At 41.9% G+C, this 13,291-nt stretch overlaps 1 protein-coding gene across 2 annotated transcripts; it reads right to left on the reverse strand.

Moving 5' to 3' along the window:
- Positions 1-374: 374 nt before the first annotated feature.
- On the reverse strand, positions 375-4,631 carry LOC111882862 (transport inhibitor response 1-like protein Os04g0395600). Of its 2 annotated transcripts, none has more exons than XM_023879233.3 (4): positions 4,469-4,631; positions 3,596-4,137; positions 1,846-2,338; positions 375-1,731 (listed from the first exon to the last, which is right to left on the reverse strand). In XM_023879233.3, the coding sequence occupies exons 2-4, from the start codon at positions 4,129-4,131 to the stop codon at positions 979-981; spliced, it is 1,782 nt and encodes a 593-aa protein (XP_023735001.1). In that variant the 5' UTR covers positions 4,132-4,137; positions 4,469-4,631; the 3' UTR covers positions 375-978. The 2 variants fall into 2 exon arrangements, with proteins under 2 accessions (XP_023735001.1, XP_023735002.1); XM_023879234.3 differs by having other exon boundaries at positions 4,473-4,629.
- Positions 4,632-13,291: the final 8,660 nt, after the last annotated feature.

The following is a 13,291-nucleotide window of genomic DNA, read 5'->3' on the forward strand; positions in this document are numbered from 1 at the left end:
TTAGATTTAAAAAATAATAAAAGAAAATTAGAAAATAAATATCCCAATAATATTTATTCAAGTCATAAATATTAGATTTAAAAAATAATAAAAGAAAATTAAAATAAATATTCAAGTCATTTCAGTTTACGGAAAAACCAAATCTACAACAAAAGTAACCTAAAAATACCACAAAGCTAAAAAAGCTAACGTTTCAACTAAACCTCGAAAAAAATACATACCATAAAAATCAGTTTTGCAATTTTGTCCTAAAATTAACTAGCAAAGCATCATCATTAAATTATATTTTAAAATGTAAAAGTAACTAGCACAATATCTTCGTTAAATTGTTTTCATAATTTACAACTCTGATTCTGATTTTCATTTGATCAAAGTTTAGATTTTACAAAGCTATTTATAAAATTAATAAAATTATACATTCGATTTTATGATAGAAACCACATATTATTGATACATAATCCTCGGTTTCTCACCTCCTTACCTCTAAATCAAACATACATGTCATCAGTCCCACACAAAAAGAGTCCACCTTTTGTCTTTAAAGATTCAAACTTTAACAATTCACTACTTTTAACTACACATCAACATACTAAACTTGCCCAACCGAAACAAAAACAAGAAAAACCTACAACTTATCCCATATCATTTCGTGCTTTCACACCCGTCCCACACTCGAACTTTCAACATAAATGACAGGAACAATCTTCAAATACAACAATATGTTTCCCATCTTTTATACTCTACCACAATACAACCTTATTTTCCAAATTACAAATGCCTAGTCATCGGATTATATCAGATAACTAGAGCATGGATCCAACATCATATGACCGGAGCACGAGTCTCCGGTCATATTTTAGTTATCTGATATGATATCTCATATATCATATCAATATATCATATCAGATGACTGGTCTCCAGTTATACTTTAGTCATCTGATATGATATCTCAAATGACTAGATAATTGGTCAGGGAACTCAGAGGGTGAGGACGAAAGGTGGGGCATCCCTTCGAGGTCCCGCCACGGTTCGATAAACATAAACCTTATGAGCCTGACTATCCTCACTATCTTCATCTTTCATAACTTCAACATTTAACCTCGGCATCTCTTTAGCCAAAACCCTACACCCATTCATAGTCAAATTACAAGCCGACATCCAAAGAGACCTCATTGATTCATATTTGGTCAAACCCGAAAGCAACGCCGCGTTTCCAAACGGGCAGTCACGGATCTCAAGCTTCCTCAGTTTCGGGCAGCCGCCCAAAACATACTTCAACCCTAAATCACTACTACCCGCAAAAGCAACCGAAAGAGTTTCCAAGTTTTTTGCGTATTTCCCAATGTATTCAAACGTAAGGTCGGTCAACCGCCCAGAAACTGCCAGGCGTTGGAGGTTCGGGCAGGTTTTGACGACCGCACCGAAAGCCTCGTCCATGGGTTCGTTGGTCAAGTAATCGGGCTGCCCGGGGTTCATGATACAGAGGCGGAAGTGGGTGAAACCCGGGCAGTTTCGGGCAATGGTGGCTACGGCGGCATTTGTCATTTGGTGGCAGAAGTAAAGAACGTAATGAAGTTTCGGGCAGCCACGGGAAACCGAGACGAAACCGGATTCGGTCACCCCGGCGACTTCTTGGTCAAAGGGGTCAGCCGGGAAGACTCTCAGTTCTTCAAGTAACGGGCAGCATGATCCAACCGCTTCTAAACCACTGTCCCCCACAGTATCAAGAACCTGTAGACAAATAAGTTAGGGACCAAACGTGCAAACTACCTCAAACCATAGGGACCATTCGTGTAATTTACTCAACAGATTAATGAAAGTATTTTTACTATTTCTAACACTTACCCAAAGGCGTTTCAGACTTTTACAATGAGTAAGAAGCTCTGCTAATTCCACACTCCTTAAAGTTGCATAACTCAAGTTCAAAAACGTAAGTTTAGCACATGCAGGGTAGATCACTGGTAAGAAAAGTGTAGTAGTGTCCCATAAACCGGAGATAGTAAGTAGATTTTTACAATTTCCAAAACTACCCTCGAGCTCAGATACTGAACGGGTGACAAGATCTTGCATAAAGGTTCCTGTGCCAAGTTCAGTTAGTTGTGGGGCCCGTAATAGAAGTCTTTGCAATTGATCTAGACTTATGTTTCGGTTAACTTTCAAAACCCTTAATGATTTACACCTAGTAACAAGCTTCTCAAGGGCATTATAGTCAACTTCACTGTTTAAGCTTGCAAAATTTAGTACTTCTAATGAGGTTAGGGTTTCTGGGAAGCAACTTAACCAATCCCCACCAAGATCATCGATTCCATTCTCTTGTATGTCTAGCTCTGTTAAATTCCTGTAAGAAATAGCAACCTACTTTCATATATATTTTTTAATTATATCATACTGTTTTAAGGGCATTACAGTCAATTAGGTAGATTTTTCAAAGTATGTTGCTTTAGTAAGAGGAAATGAAAGTAGGATGATAAAGTAAACAAATGAATTTCTTTTATGCAATGATATATGAAAAAAGAATCAATAAATATTTTTTAGCAAACTATCAAAAATTAATATAAGTTTAAATTAAATTCAAGTTTCATGGCTCAATTATGAGATATGAAGATATTTATGCAGAAGATGACATCAAGAACATGGCAGCCATTAATGTTCAAAGACAGGTCATATGTCACATCAAGAAAGCAACTAAAAAGGCAAAGAAATATAAAATTATAAAGTAGCTTTCCACTAAAAGTTATGCTCCAATGTTCCCAAAACTAAATAAAGGTAAAAACAATTGGATTAATTCAAGGAAATAGAAAAAGAAAATGCCTTCAATGTATTTTTAGACACAAAGGGTATCCATACAGAATGTGTTAAGAGGAACCCATCATTAACTTTATCAGCCAAATCAAATACAAACATGTGATATTTTCAACCCAAATCATATAAAATTTTACTTTTTTATATTTCCATTTGACCTCTGTTCATCAAACAACATATTCTACTGTTTATACTGATTGATGACAAAGAGATACTGTTCTTTGACCTACACATTTCCATTAACGGCTTATTTATAAGATTGACTTCGAAGAAGAAAAGGGGAAAATTGAAATGAATAAAAACATAGTGGGACTTGATTCCTTTTTAATTTTGATTGGTCTCCCAAAACCGAAAGAAAACGATCATACTTTTCAAAATTGACAATTTTACCTAATTTGACCAAAACACATGTTACATGTTCCATTTATGAAATTGATTTTCAAAGTAATTTTGGCAAGTTAGAATCATTTATGCAACGGTTTAAAGTAAAGATACCAAATTAGGATATAGAATAAGAGTTTGTTTGTTGTTATCTTTTGCAATTAGGATTCACTAAAACTGTAATCCAGATCTTCAAAATTTTCAAACAATAACAACAAAATTAATGTGATCTGATAACATTGAGATCAAACACAAGAGTAAAGTGATCGGATTTATGTCTCTTACAGCAAGCGAAACCTAATTTGACAAATTCATATGAATTGGGACGACAGATGTTGAACAGATAAACTGATTGATGCACCTTGGAGAACATATTTAGCTCTAATATCGAGAAGAAAAGTAGAAATTTTACCTGCAATGAGTAGCAATAGCTTTCAACCCATCAGTACTAAATCCATCACAACTCAATAGAGACAGAGCTTTAAACTCTGGAAAGTTCGTCGCCAGAAACTCCAAACTCTCGTCGCTAACTGCCATTCTCTTCAGTCTCAGCTCCTCCAGGAATGGATACGCTTTGGCGAGAACACTCAACCATGGATGAACATCAGCTCCCCAATCCTCCGGTACTAAATTGAAATCCGAAAACCTCGGTTTCCCCTTTAAGGTCACGCTCCGAATCTGAGGAAACCTCCCGGCTACAATCTCTGGCGACACCGAGTAGCAATTTCCGATAAACACATGACGTCTGCTCCACCGCTCAGCGTTGTACCAGTCTTTACATACTAGAGACACGGAACTGCGGTCCTTGTGAGAGTTTATCAGCGAGAGCACCGGTTCTAGAACCTCGTCAGGAAACGGATACACCGGAGTTGATTCCGGCGACACCGCAGCAGGATCAACCGGATCGACTCGGTCAACCGTTTTGGTTCGCTTCTGATTTAGATCCATACTTCGCTGCAAAATTTCAATTAATGATTCAGCTCATTTCAATAAGATTCAAAGCTAAATCATCATATTTCAGAACTAGAATTGAATGAAATTCACTGCCGAGATTTCTCCAAAAACTTCAATCAATCGTGGAACTGATTTCGGTTCAAGACTAACAGACAAAACCTTCATTTATTAAACTCAAAACCAAAACGAGAGAAACTGTACTACTCCTAATTTGAAAGTGAAAAACAAAATAAGAGAAATCTGGAACAAATTTATGAAGATTTGCAGTAGAAGAACTCTAGATTGGGTGAAATAATTGGGGGAAAAAGAGAATCAAAGTGAGTAAACGTACATACGGGAGGTTGAGGAGATTGGATTTACATGATGAAAGAACCCAATAATGGAACTCTGAGTTTCTCTCCTCTCTCTCTCTCTCTCTCTCTCTCTCTCTCTCACCAGAGCCAGGAAGCCAACAGGTAGCTTTACTGACGTGACGGAGAAATATGAAACAAGTTACATAATAGCACCTTAATTACGTCATAGTACACACTTTGTAGCCTCAAACGTTTTATTTTCTACATAAAATACCAAGGATTACATGTGCTTTAGATTAAACTACAAATTTGTCTAATTTTAATAGTTTTTTCACAATATTTAAACAAACAATTAGGAATTTGTAAAAATAGTCATGAAATTGGTTGGTGTCACCTACAAAATGTTGTTCCACGTAGAGATGCACACATATTATTATATATGATATTTGATCCGATCCGATTTTGGTGACGTAAGCAATAATGTGATACACATTAAATTTGATTTGATTTGGATCCGGTTCCAACCGGTTTTTCCTCAAACAACTCTAAACCGGTTTAATCTGATCCAAAATTTGAATTTTTTTTTTAAATAAAGTTTATAAACACTCAAATAGAACATAAAATGCATTAGTTCATTAAAATATTTAAAACATGCATCAAATCGTCCGATGAAAGAGTTTTGGATGCTAAATTTAAACTATTAAACTAGTAATAATAATAAAGTGTGTTAAAACATTTTGTCATATAGTCTTCATTTTGTGATCTTTACTTCTAGTTTGCCTTCGTGTTGTTCCGCCTCTCGGATAGGGTTAGGGGTATCATCAATATCATCATCCTCATCCTCATCCTCATCGTCGGTTTTGATGAAGATGTGTGAAGAATTAATTCTTTTTGTGATATGTGATGAGTTGCTAGTTGTCAAGTCTGAAGGTATGCAAATATTGGAGTGAAAGAGGTTGTGCGAAGAGTTAAAGCTGCATTTTGTCTTGGAGTGTTGCGAAGAAAAGTACTAATTACATCTTTATCTGATGAAGAGTGTTTGGTGGTTTTTGTCAGAACAAGCATGGCAAGCATAGTCGCTTGTTTTCTATACATTTTCTATTTTTCAATCAATAGCTAGTACTTTGTTTAGCTATAAATATATGGTTTTAGTTATCTCAAAAGTGCCTTTGATCTTCATATCTTTCTTGTAATCGTTTCATTGAAATACAAATCTTTTTCATCTCCGTTTATACTTTTGTTGTCCATCGCTTACTAACTTTGTGTTTGCATGCAAGCCAAGTTATGTTCAACAAAGTATTTTATTACTTGCTTATATTTATTTAGTTACGTTGTTGATATGTTTTCTGATATTGTTGTTCTTAGTTTATGTATCTATTTATTGTTGAAGCTAATTAAAGATCTAAGAAATTCACTTAATTTTGCATCATAATCTCCATCATAAAGGTCTTCTCTCAACAATTGGTATTAGAGTCATTAATTGCTTTTTAATTTTGCTAAAAAAAACATTGTTATGTTTTAGAAAAACTCTGATTTAAACAACGTGTTATACCACTTAGCTCATTTTCAAAACTAATATGAAAATGGCACAACATCACTCTTTAAATATATCTTGTAACGACCCAAAAATAGTTGTAAAATTTTTAAGTTTTCAAACACCCAAAAATACAACCAGTTGTTCCAAGCCAATCACAGTATAAATAATCTCAACATCAGAGTGAAACCATATAACAATACGGAATAAAATCAAAGAGATTTTGTGCGATCATGTCGTCCTCTTCCCTTTAGAACTAGAAGTACTTGAAAATGTTTAAATCACAAATTATAAGCACAAAGCTTAATGAGTTCTCCAAAATACCACATACCATACAATGGGCCTAACTCGACATATCAACGGGCCCAGTCCAACATATCGTTGGGCCCAACCCAGTAATGCAATGAAACCAACCCAGCATATCAATGGGTCCAACCCAGCATATCAATAGGCCCAACCCAACATACACATGCAAGATATACAAAGACAGCTAGCATCCTCTACAATATAGTGGCAAGACTCACCTGACTCACGAAATCAGCTAAACCATAGCTCAATGGCACCCAACCGGTGCTATAAACACACCTAACAAAACAAACAAGGTCAAACCTTAGTTTGTACCCTGAATCTAGCAATTTGACCCAAAGTCAACCATGCCAAAAAAATCAACAGTCAAATAGCCAACAATACCAACAGTTAACCCTCACGTCGTGACCAACCCTTGGTGTAACACCCAAAGTCAGGAAGGCCAAGAAAGCAAAGAAAACCCTAATTTTAAGGGATGACTCGTCGAGTCCAAGGAGGAACTCGGCGAGTCTGAGCGGGATCCGGGTCAAGGAGTAAGTGACCGACTCGGCGAGTCGGCTAAGGAGACTCGGCGAGTCTGGTCTGAACGAGGAAAACCCTAAATTCGGGACTTGGAGCCTATTTAAGCGCCTCATTCTCTTCCCTAGGGTTCCTTTACAGCCTCTCTAACCCAGAACACCAAACCCTAGCCGCCATATCCATTTTTGAGCTAATTATTGCCTTGAAGAGTGCATTAAAGCTTGGAGAAGGAATACGAATCTTGGAGGTGCAAGAAGGGGGCTATAGATCCGGGATTGGGAAGACATTTCTGAGCATTTTGAGGTAATAAACTAGTTCTTGGACTCCTATGCACTTATATCTATCTGTGTGTTTTGGGCATTCTTGGCATGATAGTAACCATTTCGAGCTAGAGGTTCAGATATGAGTTTGCTACCTCAGATCCATGCTTGTTTTGGTCTAGAATCCCGTAAAGTATCAGCTCTTGGTATGTTGGTGAAGCATGGTTGTCATAAACCCTAGTTTTGAGTGTTTTGAGCCTAGATCTCCATATCTACACGTAAAGTTTGCCACTTTACGTGAGGAATAGGCCTTAGAAGTATAGATCTATGTGTTGGAGCCCCTGTTTGGCTCAAAGAGCCACTGCATGGATTAAGAGCTGGAGTGACTCGGCGAGTCACATGGGTAGACTTAGCGAGTCGGATGAAGTTGGGCAGGAACTCGACGAGTTGGAAGAACAACTCGGCGAGTCTGTTGAAGGTTGTCTTCGACTCGGCGAGTCTGTACTTGGACTCGGCGAGTCAAGTCGCGAAACCCCCAAACCCTTCGAGTTAAGACTTGAATCAGTGAGTTGAGTGGGGACTCAATGAGTTGGACACGTCAAATCGGTAGACTCGGCGAGTCATGGACTGACTCGGCGAGTCGAGTCGCAATTGGATGGACTCTGAGCATATGAACTCGGCGAGTCAGTAGGCAGACTCGGCAAGTAGGGTTGACCAAGAAGGTTGACTTTGACCAGGAATTTGTCATTGACCAGAGTTGACTTAGTTGACTTTCGGGGGACAGTTAGACTAAGTATTGCATTGATATTGGTAGCTCGGGGAGCTAGTGGAGCAAGAGTTCAGAGAATTGTCGGGCAGCAGCTAGAGGGGTTATTAGCAAGTTCAGCAAAGTGCAGGTGAGTTTCCCTTTGTGTGAATGGGTCTAAGGCCACAATGTCGGCCCATGTAGTTTTGAGTAGAAGACCCGGGGGTTAGCCCTAGGCACAGTATGCTAGTACGATATTCAGGACAAGGTCCAATGATAGCGGGCGGGTGCCCAAGGATTGGTTTATATGATAGTTTATACTTGTTGTCTGTGTGATACATGTATGTGCCTGGTAGGGAGGTGAGTGTGGTGCGAGGTTCTGTATCTCACCAATAGCAGAGTATGGATGGTGTTCCACATCTCATTAGCAGTAGAACAGGGGTGAGGCCCAAGTTAGGGAAGGAGTGAGTGTGGGCTGGGCCCGTATCTCACTATCAGTAGGAGCGTGGATGGGGTTCCATGTCTCATCAGTAGCAGGACAAGGGCGAGGCCCAGGATAGGCGAGGCCTTAGGACAGGATCCATTGTATATGTTTAGCTTATGTTTTGCGGTATGATTATGTGCTATTATATGTTAGCGGGCGAGGCCCTGTCACAGGCGAGGCCTAAGTGAAACAGATCTGTATCCGAGCGGGGCTCGAAGCCAGGCGGGGTCTGGAGCGGCGGGGCCGTTGTAGCGGGCGAGGCCCAAGATAGCAGGCGTGGCCCAGTATGTGCAGTATGTGGTTATGCATGGTATGTGGTAGGGTGGGGAACTCACTAAGCTTCGTGCTTACGGTTTTAAGTTTTGGTTTTAGGTACTTCCGGTAGTGGAGGGAAGAGCTCGGGGTGATCGCATGGCACACACCATTGATTAGACAGCCTGGGAATGTGTTACTCTGATAACGAACATGTGTTTTGGAAATTAATACTCTGTTTATGTTTTGGATTGATGATTTTGCTTTAAGTAATGCTTTATTAAAAGAATTTTTTTTTGTCTTGAATTTTGGGTCGTTACAAGTTGGTATCAGAGCCTTGGTTTGAGGGATTTGGACATGCTCTCGGGTGTGTCTGAACTCAAACTGAGGAATTGGTATAGAAGTTTTCAAAATGAAAAGACATATTGTAAAAATAGAGTTTTGAGAAGGAAAACAGTTTTAGAAAAGCAAAAAGAATTCAGAAAGAAAAGAATTTTGATAAGAGAAAAGGGGTGTGGTGCATGCAATCAGCCGAGCTCAAATAAGTACCCCAAAATACCCATACAAGTTTATGTTATGATTATCAGTTAATAGAACAGCATGCTAGATTAGGGCTAAGTATCTAGGGAGGATGCCTTATGTGCCTGTTATATGTGCTTTTGAGCTGCATTATAGTGCTGATTAGACAATAGTAGGATAGCCTGTTTAGGTTATGCCTGAGTTTATGAGTTTGTGTTGCATGCTAGTACAGATTCTTGGTGTGATATTATGATTGCTTGAGTATGTTATGGTTAGATTTTCCCTTCTCTGAATGCTTCTTGCTTTGTGCAATGAGGGATTCTGAGTGGTGGGAGTTAGCCATTAGGTGGATACGTCACGTCACATGTGATCAGGGTTGAATAATCTCAGAGTTCTGGATTTGGCCCTATTGTGCAGCTCTTGTTTGAGTCTAACCGTTGTGGGGACGAGTCTTTTACTCGAAGGATTATCTGAGCCTCGTCACATGTGATGGTATTCAGGTGATGGCTAATTGGCATCACAAGGAGTCCTTCAGCAGCTGAGGACTGGTTTTGGTTTGAGTCAGAGGTTTCCCTAGGGCAAGCCTATGATGAAGTAGTGCTGGGAGCAGTAGTAGTAGAAAAGGGACCTGTTGGAGTCGAAGCAATTCCTGAGAACAGTACGGATAGATGTGGAAGGTAGTATGGGCCCGTACTACTGAAAGCAGAGGATCCGTACTCGATTCGGGAAAGGCCGAGATAAGACCGGGAACATGGTAGGGTGTGTGTTTGGTCTCGCAGCAGTGATAAGTATTCTGATAGAGGATGTATTATATTTTCAGCATGGTGACGTTGCGAGAGAGACCAGTGGGCGGATCAGGCGCCGGAGAGGGATCAGGCTCGGGTTCAGGAGCCGAGCAGCTCGAGGAGCGAATAAGTGAGTTGATATCAGTGGAGGTTACGCGCAGTATTCTAGATCAGACTCCTGTGATCTTTGGCACGGTCAAGGAGGGTATATTAGAGATTTTGGATGAGAGGCTGGGAGCCTTCCGTATCGAGATGATGGCTTTGATGGGAGCACGTACCTTGACATTCCGATAGTTTAGAGCTTGTGGAGCTCCAGATTATCATGGGGCTCCAGATTATCATGGGGCTAAGGACCCCATTGCTAGCAGCAGGTGGTTGGCCGATGTCGCCAACGTATTTCGTACGAGCCGGTGTCCCGATGGAGACAAGGTCAGACTCGCCTCCTGTCTTCTGAAGGAAAGAGAGAGGTATTGGTGGGAGGATATTGGTCATACTTTGGGGGATGATGTCGCGTTGGACGCGATGACATGGAGTGATTTTTCATCCAGGTTCAAGGCTGAGTTTTCACTGATTATTGAGGTGCAACAGTTGGCACAGGAGTTTCAGGATTTAACGCAGACCACTGAGACTGTGGCGGAGATCACCGCCAAGTTCAGGGAGAGAGCTCTTCTTGTACCGCAGTATATCGCAGGTGAGGAGATAAAGAAGGCCCGATACCATGAGATGTTGAGGGATGACATCAGGCAGTTTGTGAGCAGGTCCAGCTGCAAAACGTTGGAGGATATGATCGCTCGGGCTAGAGAAAGGGAAATTGATTTGGAGCAGATCCGGAAGAGGAAGCCGAATGAGGTTCAGGTAGCCACAGGTTCGGGCAAAAGGCCCAAGGGACGGATTCGAGATCGAGGGATTATCAGGACCGCAGCCGATGCGGGAAGTGTGGCAGGGTACACGGGAGCATGTGCAGGAGTAGTAGCGGTGGTGAGTCTGGCTGCTTCAAGTGCGGTCAGACTGGTCATTTTAGCAGGGATTGTACTGTTACCACCATTCAGGGATCCGACTTGATATGTTTTCACTGCAATCAGCGGGGCCACAAGAAGGCCCAGTGCCCCAGTTTGTTTTCAGCAGGACGGGTGATGGCACCTGCCCCTGCAACTTTGAGGATCACAGACGGCCATCAGGGCCGTGCAGAGGCGCCTGCGGTAGGAGGCAGGGCTTTTCAGATGACTACCTTGGAGACGCGAGCAGCATCGGACGTTGCAGGTATGCGACTTCCGTTTTCAGTTCTTTTATTTGTGCTTGATTATATTGTTATGGTTCTGCATCATTATCGGTATGAGTATTTTATTTTTGGGCGGTTTGATCATGATCGAGTTATATGCCATCTGCATACCTGGGATATTTGAATGGTAGTTAGGGGATGTGCCCTATTGGGGGAGGTTGCTTAGGATGCAGTAACTGTAGCATGCGTGAGAGGGACTTGGTATGTCTCGCTAGTTTGGAACCGTATAGTTGTAGAAATGGATTGGTTAGATCCCTAGCTATGGTAAGCTTGGGGTTCCTCAGTAGGTTGATTATGGAATGGTAGCGAGGATTGGGATTTCTTTTCGAGCATTGAGCAACAAGGGTTAAGTAGGATCGAAGTGGGGGAGAATCCTCCGAGCATGCAAAGGTAAGAGCACGCAGATCCAGAATGAGTGCGTAGCCTCCGAGAAGGAAAAAATGGTACAGCGTTTGATGGATTAAGGAGTTCAGGTTTAGGAGTTTGAGAAACTCCCCCCTCAACCGGTGCATGTATTGGTGATGGTTAGTATGTGGTTGGGAATTTAGGCTGGAGGATCGCCTGTAGGGCTCGAGTGAGTCAGAAGGAGGATCTTGAGAACTGATAGAATGGGGTGCTTGCGTATTAGCAGTCAGTGGTGGGAGGTGTTGTAAGACTATGGGGCAGCCGTAGCATTCACTAGCAGTCAATGATGGGAGGTGTTGTAAGACTAAGGGGCAGCCGTAGCATTCATCAGCAGTTAGTGGTGGAAAGTGTTGTCAGACTACGAGGCAGCCATAGCATTCACTAGCAGTCGGTGATAGAAGGTGATGTAAGACTGCGGGTAAGTCATAGCATTCCATAGTAGCTTCATTGACGGAGTTGGGGCGAGGCCCTTATCTCCTAGTGATCAGATAAGGATCAGGAATGGGTAGTGGATGGGAATGATAGGGAGTTTTCCTGTATAGCCCTTGAGAGGTGAGACCTTGGGAGAGGCCACTCCAGGATGTAGTTGGGTGAGACCCGTGGGCGAGGCCCGTACGAGAGTAGCAGTATAGGTGAGACCTAAGAGCAGGGTTGCTCAGTAGTATGATTGGGTGAGACCCGTGGGCGAGGCCCGTGCGAGAGTGGTTAGATAAGTGAGACTAGAAGGATAGAGGCGGGTGAGACCCGTGGACGAGGCCCGTGAGTTTTAGTAGTACAGGTGAGACCTGGTAAGGACCTTAGTGTCAAGATAGGGGATCGGGGATCCCAGGAATTATAGTGCCTATATGGCAGAATAGTTTGAGCAGTTATAGGTGGTTGAAGTTTCTTCGAAAGTTGCTGGGAGCGACTAGGAGTTGTGTTGGGTCTAGTCACCGGTGGGAGCCGGTAATCCAGATATTGATAGATTGGTAGGGACCAGGGTGGTCTCGGTTAATCCAGAAGGCAGATAAGGAATAGCAGAAAGTTTCATTCAGAAGTAGTGTTGGTAAGCAGTCTATGGTGAAATTCAGTTAGTTGATCATGGGGTGCTCGACACCAAATTATAGTATAAAGAAATGCCCAGTGGATACTGGCGATAATGACCCGTACTGGAAGTAGAGGGAGTAATGGATTTGGTGAAGATAGGATCTTCACAGTGACAGAGGAAATAGTTGATTATGGAGCATCGCCTTGGGAAGGCAAGGGAATCGAGCAAGGAAAGAGGGGTGAACCCCTATGGGGTCAGTGCAGTACTTGGAGAGTACCAGAAGGATTGTCGGTTGAGTAAGTTGTGTTTCCAGAATGTTCAGGGTCAGGGTTGACCCAAGATTATTATCCGCAAGGGTTAATGTTAGTCGGAATGACCGGGTGGAAGACCAGCGAAGGTAGGCAGCTGGTGTTGGAATAATTAGTAGGGTATTGGAGGCAGATCGCAGGCGGTGGGCCATAGCAAACTTCGAGGACGAAGTTTAGTTTAAGTGGGGGAGAGTTGTAACACCCAAAGTCAGGAAGGCCAAGAAAGGAAAGAAAACCCTAATTTTAAGGGACGGCTCGTCGAGTCCAAGGAGGAACTCGACGAGTCCGAGCGGGATCCGGGTCAAGGAGTAAGTGACCGACTCGGCGAGTCTGGTCTGAACGAGGAAAACCCTAAATTCGGGACTTGGAGCCTATTTAAGCGCCTCATTCTCTTCCCTAGGGTTCCTTTACAGCCTCTCTAACCCAGAACACCAAAAC

This window comes from Lactuca sativa, chromosome 1 (genome assembly GCF_002870075.4).
Source record: "Lactuca sativa cultivar Salinas chromosome 1, Lsat_Salinas_v11, whole genome shotgun sequence".
Classification (NCBI taxonomy): Eukaryota; Viridiplantae; Streptophyta; class Magnoliopsida; order Asterales; family Asteraceae; genus Lactuca; species Lactuca sativa.